The sequence below is a fragment of the Canis lupus genome, chromosome 14 (genome assembly GCF_048164855.1).
Source record: "Canis lupus baileyi chromosome 14, mCanLup2.hap1, whole genome shotgun sequence".
NCBI lineage: Eukaryota > Metazoa > Chordata > Mammalia > Carnivora > Canidae > Canis > Canis lupus.
In genome coordinates, this window is record NC_132851.1 from 46,765,894 (window position 1) to 46,788,557 (window position 22,664).

The window sequence follows — 22,664 nt, forward strand, 5'->3', positions numbered from 1 at the left end:
GGGGTAGGTAGAGGGAGAAGCAGACTCCCCACCAAGCAGGGAGCCCCATGCGGGACTCGATCCCAGGACCCCCGGATCATGACCCGAGCTGGAGGCAGACGCTCAACCAACTGAGCCACCCAGGCGTCCTTTTAGTTTTTTAAACCTGTGGCATTCTGAAGTATCCACTTCTAATCCATTCCATTACAGGAAAGCCATAAGTTTGTTGGAGACCATCCCCCTCCCCCCCTTTTTAAGGAGGCTCCACACCCAGTGATTGGAGCCCAACGTGGAGCTTGAACTCATGAGTTCAACACTTAACCGACTGAGCCACCCAATGGCCCCAGAGACTTCGTTTTCTACACTGGGCTCCCTGTGAGGCTGATGAACAGCAACCCTGAGATTCTTCGAAACCTCGCACCGGGTCTACAGGGTTATGCCTGTAAGACCTATAGAGGGCCCTTGTGTGTCTGACACGTCCTATGAAGGAGGCACTGTCCTGTGCTCTTGAACAGAACTTTAGGCCCCACTTTGGGTTTGATCTTTGCCTGGAAGCCATTTCTTAGAATAAGTTTTGCTGGCTTAAGAAACTAATGAGCCTTTACATTGTCTACAGGTCACATTTGGAATAAGTTCATATTACGTCTCTTCTCATTTTAAACAGCTAGAAAAAGCCAGGTGTTGTCTTCAACACTGCCCAGAAGTCTTAGCCAGATCATGGGGTTTGTTAGGTATGTTTTCTATTCTCTGTGTTGGCTAAACTCTATACACCTCATTATCAAAATCTCTTCCAACTTCCAAGAACGTTTCCCTCTCTCTTCTGTGAGCCTTCCTGGACAGCCTCCTTGGAGGCTTGTTAAGCTTCTGCTAACACCCTACCCCGGCTTTTTAGGTTTTCACTAGCCATCTCCCCGAAGCCTTGCCGGCATCCATCTGCCCCGTGTTCCCTAGACCAAGGCCACGTGTTTTAGGTCTGTGCTAAGGCAGCACTTCACCTACAGCTGCCTGGTTGCTACGTTAGAATTTGATAGAAAAGCAGAATTGCTCTGAGCATTAGAGTAGGGATTGGGGCTGCCTGCGGGGCTCAGCGGTTGAGCACCTGCCTTTGGCCCAGGGTGTGATTCCGAGGTCCTGGGATCAAGTCCCGGTTGGGCTCCCTGCATGGGGCCTGCTTCTCCCTCTGCTTCTCTCTCTCTCTTTGTCTCATGAATAAATAAAATCTTTAAAAAAAAAAGGGATCAGAGAGATTAGATCTCAGGCAACTGTGGAGCTGGTGGCTCGGTGTGCAGGCTGTTGGTCCTGCATCTAGTCTTGGGCCTGATCTGATGACCCTGGAGAGACCTAGGAGGAAGCACAGGGCTCTTCAGGCTTAAGTTTGGACCTGGCACACCTTCGTTCCTGCCTCATGTCTCGCCTACAGCAAGTCACGTGGACAAACCCAAAGTCAAGAGAAGCTAGTTTGCCCCACTCACGGTGGGAAGGAGATGCAAAACTACGTGTCAAGAGGCATAGCTGTAAGGAGAGGTAAGGATGAGGCTGGTAATCCAATCTCTAAGGCAGCTAAGGTGACCATGCTGCCCCCAAATACAGTGGCCGTTGGTTTGTATCTAGCTCACACAGACCCCACATCACATCGAGGTAGAGCTGTTGATTCACACATCTTTTCTCCTCTATTTGCTGCTTTGAGGGCCAGGATGTACAAATACCCCTATTTTTTCTAGCACGTTGCCTTGCATATTGTAGATCTTGAAAAACATCCTATCGAATTAATGACTGAAGTCGTTCTGGGCTCCCACATCCTAAGGCCTGTGGTGACAGCCCTGATTTTCAAAATCAGCGAGGTATTCAGGGAGGTGCCTTCTTGCTCTTTCTTCCCCACCATCGTTCTCCGGCCCTTCCTCTGCCATCACCTCCCCATCCCGACCCTCATTCCTGCCGCTCACATCTGGAGATGAGAGATCCTCTCCTCCAATCAACCAAACTGCTCTTTGGGGGGGGGGGGGGTTCCAATAAATTCTTCAAGACCATCCCTCAGTCGACCCAGAGTCTTCGGGCACTCACCATCAACGCCGCCCGTCCAGAAGCCGGAAGGGTGAATGGAGTATTTCCCAGGGCACTCGACACAATACTCACCTGTCGAATCACGCGTCTCAAAGTGCAAAGGCCCGAGAAGAGCGTCGTGAACTCGGAAAGAGCCAAGAGTGGAATGAGCTGCCTTCGCTCAGAGCGACCAGCTGCGTGAGCCTAACAAGGGGAGGCGACTTCAGGATGGGTCATGTGGAAGCCTAGCCCAGGCCAGACGGGTGACACAATCACGTATTTTTGGGCTCCACCGAAAGTAGTAGTAATAGTGGTGGTGCTGGTGGTGGTGGTTCTGGTGCTGGTGGTGGTGCTGGTGGTGACAGCTAACGTCTGACAGCTACCGTCCCTCCCGGGGCTGTCGGAGCCGTGCTCTAGTGTGGCATTCTGTGAGTATTAGCTCATTTGATTGTCATGAACGCCCCATGGGGGAGCCTCCAGTGTGTCCACTGGGCACAGGAGGAAACGGAGGCCCAGGTGGCTGACTCCGTGTGGGAAAGTGGTGGAGCCGGGGAGGAGCCCGGGGGGCTGGGGGGCCAGGGCGCTCCTGCTGGGACTGGAAAGAGAGGACAGTACAGACCTCTCCAGCCGTCCCCAGACCAGCATGCGACAGGCTGGACACCCCGCTCCAACGGTTGAAGACACTCAGAGGAACCTGCGCCCAATATTTAAAGCCCATTCTGTGAAAGAAGAATAAAAATCCTATTTCGGGGCAGCCCGGGTGGCTCTGCGGTTTAGCGCCTGCCTTCGGCCCAGGGCCTGATCCTGGAGACCCGGGATCGAGTCCCACATCGGACTCCCTGCATGGAGCCTGCCTCTCCCTCTGCCTGTGTCTCTGCCTCTGTCTCTATGTCTATCACAAATAAATAAATAGATAAATCTTTAAAAAGTAAAGTGGAAAGGTTTTGTTGGATGAACAGATCGCACTATTTGAAAATCGAGATGATCTACATGACATTTTCATTGTTTTAATCGAGTCACTCAAGATCTTTTATTACTTTCATAATGTTAACAGAAGATAGATAAGTCATCTATCCTGACAGCAAAAGACTATATTTGCCTAAGTGGGAATTTTAAGATACACAAGCATTATATACATTTTTTTTTTTTTTTTTTTTTTTTAATCACGAAGGTGCTGCTTTCACGAGCTGATGACCAGTGTGGTAGTGTTGGTGACTTCTAAATGCCGAGAGACAAATGCCACTCCTTCGACACCTCTTCCTACAAGAAACAGACATCCTCCCCCAGATACGCGCTTCCTAATACATGCAATAGATAATGCAGCAAAATATTTGAGATTTGTTGGGTGACCTTCCAGGTTTTTCTTTATTGATTTCCTTTCACTGTGTGAAAGCAGAGATCACTGTGATAAAATGTTTCAATGAGTAACTTAGGAAAAGCCGAGAGCCTGAATAAATCCAGTCTGAGTCAGAAGAACGATGAAAATGTGGGCTGTGAGAACAATGAGCTCTTCACCAATCATAGATTCATCTTTTCCCAGTATCCCCAAGACTGATCTCAACATTAACTCCCTGTGGTTAGCAATGTGAAGATGATCCGATCCCCAGGAAATCAGGTTCTGTCTTGCAGGACATAAATGTGCCTAATTTTGAATTTTGGCCAATCACCGACAGAACCAAGGGTCACCAATGGCTAGTTGTCAGAGCCAGGCCTTCAGCTAAATCTGTGACGCTACGATGTTGGCTCTGGGTTCTGATTTACAGAAATAGGACTCTACCACCTCAACGACCAGAATGTGTGATATCAAGGAGACGAAGTCAAAATCACTCTATTTCAGACGCTTAATATTCACACAAAAATAAAAACTCCTATTTTTGGTATTTAAAAAAATATTTGGAGTGCCTGGGTAGCTCAGTCAGTTAAGCATCTGCCTTGGGCTCTGGTCATGATCCCGGGGTCCTGGGATCAAGCCCCACATCAGGCTCTCTGCTCAGCGGGGAGCTGGCTCTCCCTCTCTCTCTGCACCTCCCCCTTTTCACGTTTGTGCTCTCCCTCTGAAATATTTACTTTAAATCTTAAAAAATAAGCTAATGTTTTATATCAATTATTAACTTCTGTTGAGATTTCCCTTTTTACCTGCATAGTATAGATTTCAGGATGTATTAAGTAAAACACAAACACGTACACACGCTCACACATACGTACACACATGCACAAACCTAGTACATAAATGATGACACGTACATAAAGCATTTTCCTGAGAAAATGTCAAGATGCAAGGGCAATTTTCATGTACGGCTCAGACAACTTGCCATAAAACACAAGGTCCTAATGGAAGAGGTTGGTTGGTTGGCGGGCTGTTTTCATGCAAAAAACCTGGCAATAGGAATCCAACCCCTAGGGTTGGGTTGACTGCTTCTAAGCTCTTTATAGCCCTAAAAGCTTATCATTTCTATGAATTAATTCTTCCCGGGATTGTTCCCATAAACAAACTGTTCCTCGGGAGAGGAGACACAGTTTGGAAAGTTGTACATATTTATATACAGGCCACTAGCGGTACCTACAAGAACCCAGTTCTTTAGGGCCGACAATGAGCATGCATGCACCCATCAGCTAAACAAGTAATCTAAAGATGACAGGCTTTCCCAAAACTTTACCATACCGATGAGGAGAAAGTCATCTAGGTCACTAAAGGAACGTGGGCTCAGATTCCAACTCTTTCAAGGGAAACATTTTTTAAAAATTTCATTAAAAATCTTAGTCTCTACATTTTAGAAAGCGCTTCTCAAACCTGTAAGACACAATCTCTCTTGCCCGGTGTTCCTATCTCTATACACATGGGTTTTCTGTGGGCCGTGACTTCCCAAGTTCCTCCCTACATTCATTTCCATCCTCTCTCAGAGACCTGAATACCCTGAACAAATGCAGAGTGAGAAAAAACGCATCAGGGAAGGCTCTAAGCTCTTTTCACGTAGCTGTAAGCAAGGGAAGGGGTGCCACGTAATTTCTTTTTTTGGTGTGTGAATGCTCCGGACATGTTCTCAAATAGCAGACAAACATATACCGCTTGGTTTAACTGAGAATCTCCCATGGAAAGCATTTCAAAAGAGTGAGAGGATCACAATGTGTCTGTTCCACTACACGTGTATTATTTTAAAGTACACTTGAAATTTTGAATGTGTTCAAATTCAGAGGTTGGAGAAACTCCAGAAGCCGTAGATACACGTTTAGGAAGCTGAAGGCTGGGAACTTCCCTTCTCGTATAATCCGTGCTTAATTTTGCATTCCTCACAGGTAAGCAGGCAGTGCCTAGAACGGAAGCAAAAACAGAAGTTTGTGCCTTGACCCTGGAAGGTCTAGTCTTCACACAACATCATTGGCTGACACTTTCTTTCTGTTCTTTGTTTGTTTGTTTGTTTTACAGAGAGCTTGAGTGGCGGGGGAGCAGCAGAGGGAGAGGGAGGGAGAGAATCTCAAGCAGACTCCATGCCCAGCGCAGAGCCCAACGTGGGGCTTGATTTCACGACCCCGAGATCATGACCTGAGCTGAAATCAAGAGTCAGATAGCTTAACCGACTGGGCCACCCAGGCGCCCCGGGAGACATTTTCTATGTTAAAGTCCACAAGCCTAATTTTTAAAAGAAAAATGGGAGCTGTTTTGTGGTTTGAGATGCCCCCAGAATTTCATCCAAAAAAAGTGCCAATAATGATCTTCATGTCCAATGTTCTCACATTTTTCACGCTGCCTCTCAAATAGAAGCCACTGTGACAAGCGAGGGTCTTTAGAGAACTGTGTCCCCACCATTAGTCCTATAAATACTCTTGCAGAAATAGCTATTCTATACCGAGCACTTCCTGCCAGAAATCATCATTTATACTCCTTAGCATGCCACGAAAACAGTCCCGATCACCATTCTCTACGGAGGAGAAGTCTGGAGACCAGGGAGTATCAGAGACTGGTCCGAGGTACTCTAACTGCAGAGGGAATGTCCTTAGCTCCCTCGCTTCCTTTTTTTTTTTTTTTTTCTCCCACGCTTCTGAATGAGAACCATGATACATAATAACCTAGGAGGGTCCCAAGAAGTCTTGCAGCAAAGAAGCCTGTTCACGTTCCGTGCGGCTCCGTGATGGCAGAAGCCACGTCTGCTGATGAAGATGTTCTTTAGAGACCTGCACTCTGCCCTGAACATGGTAGGTGCTCACGGAATGTGGAGCAAATGAACTAGGTAACTGAGTCATAATTATTATTGAAGTTGAACTGCAGCAGCTCAACAATTGAGAGTTAAAGAGGGTCATTTTCCCACAAATGGATATGCAGAAAATTGTTCAATGGTATGAGGCATGAAAGGGCCTTCGTTTGACTTTTTATGATTGTCTTCATTAAAATCCCTCAATCAAAAAGATCATGAACCTGTTGCAACTACATGGATGGAGCTAGAGAGTATTACGCTGAGCAAAACAAGTCCGTCAGGGAAAGACAGATAACATATGATGTCACTCATATGTGGAATTTAAGAAACAAAACAAATGAACAAAGGAAAAAAGAGAGACACCAAGAAACAGACTCTCAGCGCTAGAAGACAAACGGATGGTCCCCCAAGGAAAGGTGGGTGGGAGATGGGTGAAGTAGATGATGGGGATTAAGGAGCACCCATCATGAGCCTGAGTAATGTCTAGATTGTACACCCGAAACTAACAGAACACTGTACGTTAACTATACCAGAATGAAAATAAAAAACAATAAAATTTTTTAAAAAGTCACAAACCTGTTATGCCCTGGACCAAAGCCAGCCCCACGTAGCTGATCTTCAACGGAATGGAATTTACTCTGGCATACTCGTATGTACGATGCCTTCCCAAGGGCAAATCCCAAGATACCCGCAACTGCAAAAGCAAGGTAGGAAAGATCATTGAAAAGTTCAGAATCTCCCCCATTAATTATCTTCTAGAACTTTCTACAGGAACAGTAGTCGTATTTACACGAAAACTACCATGATAAATCAACCAACACAACCTCTGGGGATGAATCTCCCCATTAAAGAGCAGGATGGGGAAATGGAGACTTAGTGATGTCGTCACTTTTGAGTGGGTGGTCAGGGGAGAGCGGGACAGAGCAAGCGAAGGTGCTGTCTCAGAGACCAGCGGTAGAAGGAGACCCAGTTGGCAGATAAATGTCTGAGGCCACCAGGGAAGGAAGGGGTGGGGTTTGGGCTGTGGCTATAGGTAGCTTCCAAATTACTTGGCAGGAAATCCCTTACATTCTCTCTATGGGTTGGAGTAGGGGGAGCAATCCATCCTGCCTGCAGGGGAGAGAGGGCACGAGTCAGAGGGAACCTCCCAGGGGACAAACAGCCAACCTGCTCCTCCTGCTGGGAGTGACGGTTCAGGCTGTACACTGGGGTGCATCCTCCCTACACAAGAGGTCCATGTATCATGAGTGGAATAGGAGGAGGCCCCAAGTTTAGGGTCAGGGTATTATTACAAAGTCCCCGATTTTTAAGCCATTTCTCATTTGCTATGTCCATTACAGAAACTATTTTGAAAAGGCTAGCCAAAAGGAGAATTAAAACCCCCGATGGCTCCATCATTCAGAGGCTCTGCTGTCAGTTTCCTCTCGTTCATCCTCTTCGTCCAGGCTTTAAAAAGAGGCTTGTCGCAGCTGGAGGCCCTACTGCTCAGCCCTGTATCAGAAAGTGCTGAATGAACCAAGAACGGCAAAGTGACAAAAAACAGAGTCTGATCTTTCAGAGTCAACACAGGCAGTCGGTTAGCCTGACGTCCCTATCGCCAGTTGCTATAAACAGCTTTTAAAAAAATGAATCTTTTCTTTTTCGAACTTCTATGACTTACGTGCGACTTTGGGCAATGATCCAAATCTTGGGTTAGATGCTAAATAACCTAAGGAGCAATATATAAATACATTATTATTTCAGTTTATGACTTCAGGTTTACAAAGTATAAAGAGACCTTCAAAGTTTAAGATGTATAGATTCTCCATCTAAAGAGGTTATTTATTTATTTATTTATTTATTTATTTATTTATTCATTCATTCATTCATTCATTCATTCATTCATTCATTCATGAGAGACACACACAGAGAGAGAGAGGCAGAGACACAGGCAGAGGGAAAAGCAGGCTCCCTTCGGGGAGCCCGATGTGGGACTTGATCCCAGGACCCCAGGGTCACACTCTGAGCCGAAGGCAGACACTCAACCACTGAGCCCCCCGGGTGCCTGTGAAGAGGTGATTTTTTAAGAGTTAGAAGTCAATTCTTGATTGAGCTTAACTTGCAAATAACCATTTTTGGCAAGTAGCAAGTAATAGCTTGCCAGAATGTCTAGAAAAAAGAATATGAAACAGAAAATTCAAGTCTGATTTAAAGATATCGAGGCGGGGGTGTGTGGGGTGGCACCTGGGTGGCTCAGCTGGTTGAGTGCCACCTACTGGTTTCAGCTCAGGTCATGATCTCAGGGTCGTGAGGTCAAGCTCCACGTCAGGCTCCATGCTCAGAGCAGAGTCGACTTGGGATTCTCCATCTCCCTCTGCCTTCCTCCAGCTCTCTCTGTCTCAGTAAATAAATAAAATCTTAATAAATAAATCAAGATGTCAAGGCAGGGCTCCTGGCTGGCACAGTCTGTGGAGCATGCGACTCTCAATCTCGATGTGTAAGTTTGAGCTACACACTGGGTGTGGAGATGACTTAAAAAATAAAATATTTATTATTTTTTTATTTTTTCTTTTTATTTAAAAAATAAAATCTTAAAAAAAAAAGCTATCAAGGCAAAGGTGGGGCTAAGAACTTAGTTGCAGGCAACGAGGCATCGCCCCCTTGTTTTTTTAAGTAATTCAACAGAGTCCCAGTTTAGAGCTTCACAGTATATATCTATCACAATTTTATTTTATTTTTATTTTTTTTCTATCACAATTTTAAAACAAAAACATTAAAATCTGTTGTAGGCAGGGCAGCCCGGGTGTCTCAGCGGTTTAGCGCCGCCTTCGGCCCGGGGTGTGATCCTGGAGTCCCGCATCGGGCTCCCTGCATGGGGCCTGCCCCTCTCTCTCTGTGTGTCCCTAATGAATAAATAAATAAAATCTTTAAAAAAAAAAAATAAAATCTGCTGTAGGCAGAGTAACAGTGTCCTAAAGATGTCCATACCCAACCCCTGGGAACTAGGAAGAAAATGGAATTAGGATTGCTAATCATAGCTTCAATATAGGAAGATTATCCTGGATTATTTGGGTGGACCCAATGTCATCAAGACGTATTCATCTCGAGAGTGGAAGAGGGAAATTCAGAGCCAGAGCCAAAGGAACTTGCCTCAGTGGTGCTGGCTTGCAGGCCGAGCAAGGGGCCACGAGCAGGGGATGTGGGGGGTCTCTAGAAGCTGGGAGGGAAGGGAGGCCCCAGACCAGCCTCTCCCCCACTCGCCCCGGGGAGGCCCGCAGCATTGCTAGCACTTTGATTTCTGCCCCCAGAGGCCTATTTTGGGCTTCTGACCTCCCAAACCGTGAGATAATAAACTTGTACTGTTTTAAGTCACTAACTAGGCTTGTGGGAATTTAGCAGCCATAGAAAACCGATACAGGAACCTGGAAAAGTACATGTGCACACATGCAGATTGTAGATTTGAAACCCTTTGTATCTAGAAAACATCGTTCCGGTAGATGTTGGGGCCATACGTTTTTGTTGTCAGAAATGGTCTGACAACGGCTTGCTACTGATTGATGAATATACTTCTATAAACAGGCTCTCTTCCAGTTATAAAAATGAAATCCGGGCTCCTAGGCGGTGGAGTCAGTGGAGTAGCCAACTCTTTTTTTTTTTTTTTTTTTTTTTTTTTTTTAGTAGCCAACTCTTGATTCTGGCTCAGGTCATGATCTCAGGGTCTTGGGATGGAGCGCCGTGTAAGGCTCCGGGCTCAGTGAGGAGTCTGCTTAAGGACTTCTCTCCCTCTCCCTCTGCCCATCCCTCCACTCATGATCTCTCTCTCTCTCAATTAAATAATTTTTAAAAAAGATTTATTTATTTATTTATGATAGAAAGAGACAGAGGCAGAGACACAGGAGGAAGGAGAAGCAGGCTCTATGTCAGGAGCCTGACGTGGGACTCGATCCTGGGACTCGAGGATTGCGCCCTGGGCCAAAGGCAGGTGCCAAACCGCTGAGCCAACCAGGGATCCCCTCAAATAAATAATAAATATTAAAAAATGAAATCATATTTAATAAATCACCTTTACAGACAAGAGTAATATTGAGTGAACGGGATTCTCCTATATATACGACATATGTGGTCTTTCAGACCCCAAAAAGAATGAGAACATTTTCCCTCACATTTACTGGGTATAAAACTCTTTTGAAAGTCCTGGTAATCAGCGGCCTTCAGGATGCTGGGCTGCAGCAAAGTCAGGCGCCTTCCTGTTACCTGGGCACCAGGCAGTGACTCTGGGGGGCCCTGGTAGACAGAGATCAAAAAGAAGAGGGCTACACAGGGAGAGTGGGAAACTCTAAGAGGCAGGGAGAGCCTATGGGGCAGATGCGGGGCGGCTGCTAGTTCTCTTGCTCTGTTGTTCAAGTTAGGGACTCGGGCACAGAGAAAGGCACCGCACCGGTTTCCCGTGCTGTAACAACTTAACTACAAACCTCGTGGTCTAAAGGAACATGGATTGGTTACTTTCCAGTTCTTGAGGTCAGAGGCTCCAAAGGGGTCTCACTGGGTGAAGCCAGCCCATCTGGGTGGCTTCACCAAAATACGGCACCCTGGATGCTTATAAACAACAGAAATTTAGTTCTCAGTCCCGGAGGCTGAGATCCAAGGTCAGGTGCCAGCCAGCATGGTCGGGTGAGGGCCCACTTGGGGTCACGGACTTCTTGTTGTCTTGTCCTGGGATGAAAGGGGCTAGGGAGCTCTGTGGGATCTCTTTTCCAAGGGCACTAATTCCCCTTTCCAAGGCTCCACCTCCCCTCCAAAGACCCCATCTCCTACCACCATCACCGTGGGTGTTGGGGCTTCAACATGTGAACCTGGAGGACACAAGCATTCGGACCAGAGCACTGGGTTAAACTCAGGGTATTAGCAGAGCCGAATTCCTTTCTGGAGGCTCTAGGGTCTCTTGCCTTTGCAGCTTCTGGAGGCCCAGCCACATCCGTGGACTCAGGGGCCCTTGCTCCATCTTCACAGCCAGCAATATTGAGCCGAGAGCCCTTCCCGAGCTGCCATCCCTCTGGTTCCATCTTCTGATCCACTCTTGCATTTTTAATGACACTTCTGATGACACTGGGCCCAACCTGATAAGCCAGATTTATCTTCTTAAGGTCGGCTGACGGACAACCTTAATTCTATCTGCAACTTTAATTTCCCTTTGCCACATAACCTAACATAGCCACTCATTCTGGAGATTAGGACATCTTCGGGGGGGAGGAGGGGGACTTCATCTGAAAACAAGCAAAAACCTGCATAAATAAATCCTTCACCAAGAAACAAATGCCAGGGGCCAAAAAAGCTGTCCGGAGAGTCCGTGAAAACGGGGCTTTCTAAAGTTTAATTATGAAACAGATACAGAATCTTACCTTGGTGGACGAGCCCTTGGGTGGCAAGCATGCTCATGAGGGAGAAAGGCAGGGCTGTGAAAGAAATAGGCCCTTCAATATTGCAATTTTAAAGCTTGGCACCTCACCCAGAAGTCAGGGGAAATTAGTCTGCGTGTTTTTCCCTCCCTCTCTTATCTACCTTGGCGACGAGTTTTCAGTCATTTGTTATTATACTTTCTCAACAAATATTTATTAAACACCGCATGCAGAATTTTCTTGAGATCTGCCCCAGTCACTCAACCCGAAACACAGGTTCGGTGTGACAACCTAGCTACATGCCCCTCCATCTCCGACATCCACTTTTACTGAATGCCCACAGTGCACCAGCCTCTCGGTGTGTGCGTGCACACTTAGCTGTGTCTTGTGAAATGTTCAATCCTACATTAAAAAACCCAGCATAAATAAATAAATAAATAAATAAAATAAAATAAAATAAAATAAAATAAAATAAAATAAAATAAAATAAAAAAACCAGCACAAGAAAGCTCTTTATACCCTATCCAGGCCCGTGCCTACCTTTAGTCTTGAATGACTTGACTTGGGCCAATTGACTTGGCCGCACAATTCGGATCTGCCTATTTTCTGAAGATTACAAGATTATCACATTCCTGTTAAACACGGGGTGGTGCTGGGCTATGATTTTTTAAAGCAGGCAAGTTAGTCTGGCCAAGGCGTATCCAGTTCTATCAAAATGCAGCCCTCGTTCCAAAAGAGTAAGAGAGCTGATAAACATCAAGCTCTTCCTAGCAACCAAGAAAAATCGAACAGCAACCGATTTCTCCCCTCTCATCTACCTGATGGTACTCGAATGGGTCACACTGAAATGTTACTTTGCTAGCGCTTAGCTAAGTTACTGATTCATAGGTGCAAACATTTTTTTTAAAAACCATGGATTTCTGGGAGCGCCATCAATAATGACAATAATGTATGGTGACTATCAAGTTCTCAAGTGTCACTTCCCAAACGATTGACCCTGAACTTGAACGATCTGAGAAATCACAAAGTGCATTTCCAAGTATAAATCATCCCCGTGCTGCAGAACACGGGGGGCTAGATCTGTGGGCCTATCCTGACATTTTCAAATGACAAATCGTGAATTTTTTTTTAAATTGGAAGAGACTTGAACACACAGCATGAATTCACACCCTTGTCTCTGTGAGGCGGGCCTGGCGAGAGGAAGGGAGTCAGCAGGAAAGGTCATTTCAGAGCCTTCGAAGAGAAGCAGCCGCGGAATGTTGGCACATTCTTCACTCATCCCGCAAATGTTCAACAGGGGATTTCTCCAGGGGCCGCATGGGCTTGGCTCCGGGGTGAAGCCCTGAGCCTGACATCGCTCCTGAATCCAGAGGAGGGGAGAGTCTAGCGAAACCCAGGAAGGTCGAATCTTTCAAGAAATTCTAAATAGCACTCTTGGGATGTGTCCTGGGCCCCCAGAGAAGAACAGGTCCCGAGTGTGCCTCACTTCTGGCTAAATGGGGGAAGGTGCTCCGGACTCCGATGCCGTCTGGGCCCCGAAGAGGATCTCGGCGGGGTTTGCCTCTACACAGCCCCCCGACGTGGCTGTTCTTCAGGGGGAGCTGGGCAAAGGCCCCACTCGGAGGTGAACCATCCCCAGAATTCTACCGTGACACGTGGGCAGTTTGTTAACAAAGAGTAAGAGGGGACGCAATTACCTCTCTTCCAGAAACTTTCTTCTTGACATTCTCGGATAATCTTGGAAATCTCTCCCCTGTGGATGTGCAGTTTTGATTTTGGACAGAATAACAGGCTCTGTAAGGAAAGGTACACGGTGAGCGGACTGGGGTTGTTAGCACGGCGTCTGCTCTGTTTGCCCCGGAGGAGGGAGGAGGGAGGAGGAGGAGGATGGGGGAGGAGGAGGGAGGAGGAGGAGGAGGGAGGAGGAGGAGGAGGGAGGAGGAGGGGGGAGGAGTGGGAGGAGGAGGGAGGAGGTAGGAGGGAGGAGGAGGGATGAGGCAGGGGGAGGAGGAAGGAGGAGGGGGAGGAGGAGGGAGGAGGGAGAAAGGGGGAGGAGGAGGGAGGAGGGAGGAGTGGGAGGAAGGGGGAGGAGGAGGGAGGAGAAGGGATGAGGGAGGAGGGAGAAAGGGGGAGGAGGAGGGAGGAGGGAGGAGTGGGAGGAAGGGGGAGGGGGAGGGAGGAGTGGGAGGAAGGGGGAGGGGGAGGGAGGAGGGAGGAGAAGGGATGAGGGAGGAGGGAGAAAGGGGGAGGAGGAGGGAGGAGTGGGAGGAAGGGGGAGGGGGAGGGAGGAGTGGGAGGAAGGGGGAGGGGGAGGGAGGAGGGAGGAGAAGGGATGAGGGAGGAGGGAGAAAGGGGGAGGAGGAGGGAGGAGGGAGGAGTGGGAGGAAGGGGGAGGGGGAGGGAGGAGGAAGGAGGGAGAAGGAGGGAGGAGTGAGGAGGAGTGAGGAGGAGTGAGGAGGAGGAGGGAGGAGGGGGGAGGGGGAGGAGGAGGGAGCAGCATGGGGAGGGCTCCTGTCTCTGTCCACACAGCTCACTCTGCTTGCAAATGCTCCTCGCTCCCTTTGCCTGCCTCAGTGTCCCTAAGACCCAGGCTGGTGCTGCCTCCTGGGTGACGAAGAGATTTCCCCTAAAGCACACGGTACACAGCTGGGATCCCATTCCGAGCAGGGCGCTCCAAGGTAGCCACGTACAGGTGCCGTCTCCACTCACCCATTTATACTCCCCAACGCAGTTTTGGGCTACGAACTCCTCAACGGATTGCTTTTAATTTGTCTGCATACGCTGCTTTCTATCTTCTCAGGGTTTGTTTTCTGGTTTTTTACACATTTTTAAGTGCTCTGCCCGTAGCTTCGTGGAACCAGTGACACGGTTGACACGATCGTTTTTACTAGACCTGCAGTAGCCTTTTGCTCACGTCAATACGCTACACGCTGGACTGACCGCCGTCACTCAGGCCCCTCGGGATGCTCACTCACGCTCACCTACATTTTCCCTTCTCACCCCCCCAACCCATCGCTGCCATTCTGGGGGGTTGACGTGCATCATTTGTTGGTACCCGTTGTTGCAAGACGTTCATTGCTGCGGGTGCACGCATCTTTCTTAGGCAAATGGCTTTGACTTCTATATATCATTTTGCTTAAAAAATGGTTTCAACTCAGCTCTGTGCTTTTCAGATCCACCCGTGTTGCTCATACACCCAGTTCCGTGTCCTCACGGCCGGTCGATTCTCCAGCAGGCCTCCAAGTCCCCACCGACACACATCTCCTTACAGTCAGTGCCCCTGTGAGAATGTCTTCAGGTACAAACCCAGAAGCAAAATATAGGATGCATGTATTCCTCATCTGACAAAGTCCTTTTATTATTATTATTATTATTTTTACAAAGTCTTGCTAGAGTTCTCTCCCCGGTGGCTACGTCACTAACCACTCACAGCAGCAGTGCCTGAATGTTCGGTGCCTACAGAGCCTGCCTAGGAGCTGTAAGCTGGATCCTTAGCAGATTAAAGAACAGATTTTTATTTTTTTATTTTTTTATTTTTTATTTTTTACTTTTTTTAAAGAACAGATTTTATAACATTTGGCATTAACCAGTTTTCTGAATTTCGACAGTCTAATCAGTATAATGTAATATTTTCTTCTCATCTGCGTTTCTCTCATAACTAATGTGTTTGAGAATCCACCTATTTTTCAGCCAGAATGCCCTTCTTCTAGAATGTTCGGGCAATCCCTCAACTGCCTGGGTTGTCATCTTGCGTCACACAGAGGCTCGGTACTTTTTCATGGTGCTAAAATACACAAAACAGAATACTTACCATTTTAACCATTTTAATGTATACAATCCAAGGCACTAAGTACATCCACAGGGGCTGTACAGCCGCAACCCCCTTCCAGTTCCAGAACTTTCTCATCGCCCCAAAAGGAAATTCCATATTTATTAAGGGGTCTCGCCTCATTCCTTGCTTCCCCCCGACCCTCAGCAACCTGACATGCTCATCTGTTTCTGTCTCTATGGATTTGCCTACTCTGGATGCCTAAGTGGCATCATATACATACCATATGGTCCTTTTCGTGGCTGTCTTCTCTCCCTGTGCATGTTGTCAGGGTTCATCCATGTTGTAGCAGGTGTCACTAATTCATTTTTTTTTTGTGTCTCAGTAATATTCCCTTGAATAGATATACCACTTTTTTTTTTTTTTTAAATCCAGTCACCTACTGATGGATATTTGAGTCATTCCCACCTTTTGGCTATTGTGAATAGAGCTGCTCTGAGCATGGATGCGCAACTTTTGTTTGAACACCTGTTTTCAATTCTGCGGGGCCGTCCGGTAATTCTCTGCTTGACTTGCTGAGGACCTGCCAACCAAACTGTTTTTTCCTCAGCAGCTGCACCATTGTACGGTCTCCCCAGCAAAGTATGAGAGTTCCAGTCTTCCCACATTCTTGTCGACACTTCTCATTTTCTCTTTTGTTTCCGTTCTTTTCAAATTAGCACCTTAAATTTTTTTGGATATAAATTTTTTGATTAATTTAAGCGAAATGGACTAAATTGTCTCTTTTTTTTTTTTTTTTTAAAGATTGTATTTATTCATGAAAAACAGAGAGAGAGAGAGAAAGAGAGAGAGGCAGGGACACAGGCAGAGGGAGAAGCAGGCTCCATGCAGGGAGCTCCACATGGGACTCGATCCCGGGTCTCCAGGATCAGATCCTGGACTGAAGGTGGTGCTAAACCACTGAGCCACCCAGGCTGCCCTGTCTCTGTTTATAATTATGGTAACGCTAGTGATTGTGAAATGGTATCTCACTGTGGTTTCGATTTGCATTTCCCTAATGACCAGTGACATTGAGCATCTATTCATTTGCTTGTTGGCCACTCACATAGTTTTCCTTGGAGAAAAACCTATTTAAGTCCTTTGCCCATTTAAAAAAAATTGGGCTGTCTTTTTGTTGTTGAGCTGTCAAAGCTCTTTGTGTATTGTGGATATTAGGCCCTTATTAGATAGGTGATTCAAAAATAATTTTTTTTCCCATCCTCTGGGTGGTTCATTTTTTAAAAACAAGTTTTATTTCATTGGTTCCTCACTATACAAGTCACACTTGTATTTCTTTTTTTGTGAATTATTTACATAAGATCTCTGTCATTTACCTCTTGGACTTTAATGTTTTTCTTGGGGCGGAGCTCTTTGGCTTTTGTGTTTTGCCTTGTCTGATTTTGCCAGTGTTTGTTTTTGGACTCTTTGTAGTACTTTCCCATCGTCTAGGTACCACTGTACCAAGCACTTTATATTGCACGATGACAGGGTGGTAGGACCCCTTGGCACCTATGCCTTCGGAGTTGTATAAATAGCTTGAGTAGGTAACCTTTGTCTTCTTTCTTTACGACTCCCCACAGCACAGCACACAGATGACAGTGGTCAGAGAAGGAACTCTCCACTTACCTTTGTTCCTCAGCAAGCACTCCTTATCCCAGTGTAAATACCTCTTCTTGGTTCTGCCTATGGCTGTGGCAAACGTAGGGAACGCCTCCCTCCCTCCTCTGTCCCAAACATACACCTATATACACGTCCAGGATCAGGGATCCAGATGATGACAATAGCTGTGAGTCCTGAAGTCAAGCCTGATGCTGCCGCACGGTCTCCCCAGGGGAGCTCTGGTGCTCCTTTCCTGTACAGCCATAAATGTTTCATGGTTCTCTATTTCACAGAGGCAACTCGGGTGTCAGAATTCTTTTCCTTATGACTTGCTATCATTTGTCTGTTTGCTTCTCCTAAACTTTGCTCCTTTAATACCACCTCCTTCATTAAATTATTTTTAGCTGGAAAAGTTGACACTAGAGAACATGAACTCCGTTTACCATCACGATACTTAATCTTTGCTTTATGTTTGTGGCCCCAAAACATATAATATTCATTCTTTACACTTTGAAAGACTGTGCCCATGTTAACACTAGGGTTCTCAATCTGATTGCTAATTTAATTTATTTGTTAGGGAATAGCGGTCAGCAGCATATACTTAGTATGATTAGCCTTGGCAACAAAAATGTAAAAAACAAGAATGATGTATCATCCTGTCAGATTCAGTTAAGAGTTTTGCTCTGCTAAACGAAATTTCTCCAGTCACTGACAGCCTACGTAAGAGCGAGTTAGGCTAGATTCTGAGCAGGGAAGAGTAAAGAAAGGATTTTACAAATTAAAATGTAAAAGGCTCTTTTTCAAGGAAGCTAAAAAAATACTTTCCTTCCCCATCCCATTATCTTTGAACCCACCCAACAACGTGCCAGGCTGAAAAAAAGCAAGGTGACCATTCAAGGATGAGGCTTAAGGAACGTTATATGATAGTCCTCTTCAGTTGGCAGACTTCCGAATTAAAAATATACCTGCTTGCTTGGTGGTGGCAAATGGGGGCCTTTATCTTGGTTTCCATGAGTAGACATTGAAGCCATGATGCCTTCGTCTTTGCTTCTCTTCTGGTTGGGTGTACTCAGCTTACTCGTTGACCCAAGGCCTAAGGAAAGTAGAAAGGAGTCACTATGCTGTGGCTAAATTTCATATCAACCTTAAAAACAACCTTAGTATCAATTCACCAAATTGGAAAACTTGTTTTCATTTTGTCATCAGTCTTCATCTGCCACCATCTGCAAACTCACGTCCATTTTTTTTTAATTTATTCATGAGAGACACACACACACACACACAGAGGCAGAGACACAGGCACTCACTGTAGGAGTAGGGGGAGAAGCAGGCCCCATGCAGGGAGCCTGATGTGGGACTCGATCCTGGGACTCCAGGATCACGCCCTAAAGGTAGGGGCCGAACCGCTGAGCCACCCAGGGATCCCCTGCAAACTCACGTCCTAATGCTTCTCCCCCACTAACACACACAAATTAACTCACTATGGTGACGGATCAGGTTTAGAGTGAAGTGACACACTATGCACAGTTTTACTACTTAAAAAAATTGTGTCCTAATCAAAGTTTTAATTCATTACAAGGTCACTAACCACAACAAATGCTTATTGAGTGTCTACTCAATAAGTAGACACTTATTGTGTCTTGTGTGTCGGGCCAAGGAACACAAAGATGGATAAGGGAAAATCAGTGCTGCAAGAGCTCCTGGTCTAAAGGGGAATATAGACAAGTCGGCAGTTACCCAACATGCAAGGGGCTCCCTTACAGCTTTGTACAGGGTATTAAGGAAGGAGAAGAAGAAAGGTCTATTCTCTCTGGTCATTTTTTTTTTAAGATTTTATTTATTTATTTATTTTTTTCAGGAGAGATACACAGAGAGAGGCAGAGACACAGGCAGAGGGAGAAGGAGGCTCCATGCAGGGAGCCCGATGCGGGACTCGATCCCAGGACTCCAGGATCATGCCTTGGGCCAAAGGCAGGCGCTAAACCGGTTGGCCACCCAGGGATCCCTCTCTGGTCAATTCTGAAGGCACTAAAGACTTAAGACTCTTGAGCTTTCAAGGGGTAGATGGACTCCAGAGACAGGAAGATCAGTTTGGAAGGTGCTGTAATAGTCCAGCCAAGGACCTGAAGAGACCTGAACCAAGACCCTGGGGAAGGATAAAGATGATAAACTTGTGCTTGGAAGTGTTGGATTTGGGTGCCTGTGGGGTCATGCATTGGAATCCGCCAGTAGGAATTAGAATATTTGATCATTTGGGTCTGGAGTTACAGATTAGGGACAGGCAGGGAACAGGAGTTTTGGGAGTTGCTGTCATAAAAATGATAGGTAAAGCGAGAAACACGAATACAATTGTCTACAAAGAGTGCTGGAAAATGAGAACATTGAGGCCGAGGGAATACCGACAAAAGAAAAACAAAACAAACAGGCCAAGGCAAATGACTGAGAAGGAATAGTATATTCCTTATTACACTATTATAATAGGGAACAGAGGAGTGGGAGTTTCTGAAGGAGAAAATGAATTATTGGTACCACATGGCTCAGAAGAGTGATTTGGCAAGAATGGGCATATTTCCAGGTGGACCATGGACCCTCCCTGCCCCACCCGGCTCCAACGATGGCCACTGCACTCTGCTGCCCCCGCCTCTTGGACTACCACCAACTCCCCTGCACAGTGACAACCTTGTCACACACGATTCTGTTTCCCACTCAACTGCCAGGCATGTGAACCAAGGGGACCATTAGCTGGGCAGGGTTTAACCTCAGATGTGTTGTTATAGAGGCAGCCTGCGGATGCCCTACACTGGAGAGGCCTGGAGTCAGAGGCCTGAGTTCAGGTCCTGACTCTACTCTTGCTAGCTCTGTGCAAGTTTTATTTTTTTATTTTTGTTTTCTTAAGATTTTCATTTATTTATTTGACAGAGGGAAAGTGAGGGGGAGGGAGAAGCAGGCTCCCCAGCGAGCAGGGAGCCCTATGTGGAGCTGGATCCCCAGGTCCTGGGATCATGACCTGAGCTGAAGGCAGAGGCTTCAACCGACTGAGCCACCAGGTGCCCCTGGGGCAAGTGATTTAATGTGTCTGTGGCCTCAGCTTTCGCACCTGTGACGAGGAGGTAATGCACAGAGCGAGGGGCTTGAGGGGCTGTTGCAAGGATGAGGGATGAGGACGGGGGACTGAGGTCCATAAAGCCCCAGCTCAGTGCCCTGCACGGGGGAGCACGAGCAGCTGTCACATTGACCCTATTTCTTGCTGATCTCCAGGAAGTCTGCGCTGGCCTTAAGTCCTGTTAGATAATCTCGGCTCAGGCGGCAGGTCTGCCGCTGCCTCAGATCCGGGGGCAAAGATCCCGGGCTCCGGCGGTCAGGCCCCCTGGCGCCCAGGGAATCCCCAGCCCACCCGAGCAACCCTCCGGGAAGGCCTTGACTCCTGGGGGCAGCTCCCACCACCAGGCCCGGGTCTGCTTTGGGGTCCCTCTACTTTTTCAGTGGTTGGGTCTGGACTTCCGACCCCCGGGCAGGGGGGCTGGGGGGGCCCCCCCGCAGCAGGACGCGGGCTCAGGTCACAGCGGAGGGAGTCAGCCCGCAGGAGTCCGCCGTCCCCAGCCTGAGGCCACCTGCACGACCCCAAACCCCTCCCCCCCCGCACCCCCACCCGCCGAGCCAGGCCCCGAGGGGTTAGCAAGGGGCGACTCCGGATCCCCCCGCCCCCGCCCCTGGGGACCCAAGCAGTGGAGCGAGAGCACCCCCTCCGCCCTCCCCCCCCCGCCCCCAGCTCCCCGCCGTCGCTCCCGCCGGGCCCCGGGGAGGCCTCACCTGCTCAGGTGCGGATCCGGACCAGCCGCGCCGAGCCCGCCGCGACCGCAGCTGCCGCGGGACCCGCCGCCTCCCCGCGCTCCGCCGCCGGGCCCGACTGCCCTCCTCCCGCCTCCCGCCTCCCGCCTCCCTCCTCTCTCCCTTCCTCCCTCCTCCCCCTCCCTCCTTCCTCCTCCTCCCCTCCCCCATCCTCCCCTCCTCCTTCCTCCCCCTCCCTCTCTCCTCCTCCCCCTCCCCCTCTCTCCTTCCTCCTCCCTCCTCTCATCCTCCCTCCTCTCTCCCCTCCTCCTCCTCCCTCCTCCTCCCCCTCCCCCTCTCTCCTTCCTCCTCCATCTTTCCCTCTTCCCCTCCCTCCTCCCTTCCTCCCCCTCCTCCCGGCAGCTGCCCCCATCCCCGGGGGCGTCCTCCTCCCCTGGCTCCGCCCCCTGCCCCCTCAGCACCTGCACCCACGCCGGCCTGCGGCTCCTCCCTCCCTGCGTGACCTCAGCGCCCTCCCACCCGCCGCCGCTGGGGCTGAAACCCGGCGCTGGGAACCTCCCTCCCCCCTCCCCCCTCCCTCCTCGCCCCGGAGCGGGGACCCCGAGATGCTGGTTCCTCTCCGCCCGCCCGCGGGGCTGCGGCGCCGTCCCCGGGGCGCTCCCTCCAGCTGTGCTCCCCTGCGGCCCGCCCGCCCGTGGGTTTGAATGCACAGTTGGCAGGTCCGGCTGCGAGCGTCAGCTGGCTCCTGTGACTGGGTATGTGTGCACCCGTGAAATGGCCACTATCACGAGCTCGCTTAACGCCCCTCACTCCGCAGTAACCCTCCGTCCCCCTTTTTTCCCCTTTGAAGACTTTTAAGATCTCCTCTCTCTTAGCAACTTTTTAAAGGATTTTATTTATTCAGGAGAGACCCAGAGAGAAGCAGAGTCACAGGCTCCCTGCAGGGGGGCATGATGTGGGGCCCTATCCCGGGACCCCGGGGTCACGCCCTGGGCCGAAGGCAGGCGCTCAACCGCTGAGCCACCCAGGCGACCCGCAACTTCTTTTTAAAGTTTTATGTATTTAAGTAGTCTCTTCACCCACGTGGGGCCCCTCGAAGTCCCCACCCCGCCGTCGAGTCGCATGTGTCTCAGACCGAGCCAGCCGGGCCCCTCTCTCAGCAGCGCCCACACGCAGCGCGCTGTCGTTGACTATGGCCCGCGTGCTGCGCCTTCAATGCCCACGATTAACTTATTTTATAACCGAAGCTTGGGCACTGTCACCCATCCGCGTGCAATTCCTTTTACAACCTTTAGAGTGAGTACCATCCGTCTGCATTTTAAGGGGAGGCAAGTGAGTTGTGCGCGGCCACCCTGGAGGTTTGGGATCCAAGCCAGGTCAGCTTGGTCCCCAGCCTTCTCTATTGTTCTCTGTCCCTGTGCTCTGGCTTCCTGCCACTGGGGGGCAAGCTGCCGGGTGCCTCTGCCATCTGCATCCCTTACCCCAGCCTCAACTGAGATTCCTCCCTGGGATTGGGGCCCGGGGACTCAGGGAGGGTGTTGAGTTGGGGGACAGGTTGCAAATCGCCCAGAAGGCCCCCATCATTTCTCACCGGTTCCTTCTGTCCCGATTGGTCTCTATGCCTCTGGCCTCCACTGCACGGCAGTGCTCACCCCCTTGGGCCCCTCCACGCCCGACTCCTGCCACCCCTCCATTCCTCCCTTCTGTTCCTCAAGATAGCTCAGCCCTGTCCACCTGAGGCCTGGCATGGGGCCTCCCCCACAACGGGAGTCCCCTCCTCATCCGTCCTGTCCTGGCTTTTTCCTACTCATCCTTCTCTGACTCTTCCTCGGAAAGACCCGCCTCTGCCCAGGGAGGCCTTGACCCCCACCGGGCCTGCCTACC

At 48.8% G+C, this 22,664-nt stretch overlaps 1 protein-coding gene across 2 annotated transcripts; it reads right to left on the reverse strand.

Annotated features, from left to right (window-relative positions):
- Window positions 1-5,147: 5,147 nt before the first annotated feature.
- OCIAD2 (OCIA domain containing 2) lies at window positions 5,148-20,935 on the reverse strand. 2 transcript variants are annotated; one of them, XM_072775002.1, is made up of 7 exons: window positions 20,802-20,935; window positions 17,957-18,084; window positions 13,282-13,378; window positions 11,588-11,641; window positions 7,870-7,917; window positions 6,786-6,903; window positions 5,148-5,328 (listed from the first exon to the last, which is right to left on the reverse strand). In XM_072775002.1, the coding sequence occupies exons 2-7, from the start codon at window positions 18,020-18,022 to the stop codon at window positions 5,247-5,249; spliced, it is 465 nt and encodes a 154-aa protein (XP_072631103.1). In that variant the 5' UTR covers window positions 18,023-18,084; window positions 20,802-20,935; the 3' UTR covers window positions 5,148-5,246. The 2 variants fall into 2 exon arrangements, with proteins under 2 accessions (XP_072631103.1, XP_072631104.1); XM_072775003.1 differs by lacking the exons at window positions 13,282-13,378; window positions 20,802-20,935.
- Between the last annotated feature and the right edge of the window lie 1,729 nt (window positions 20,936-22,664).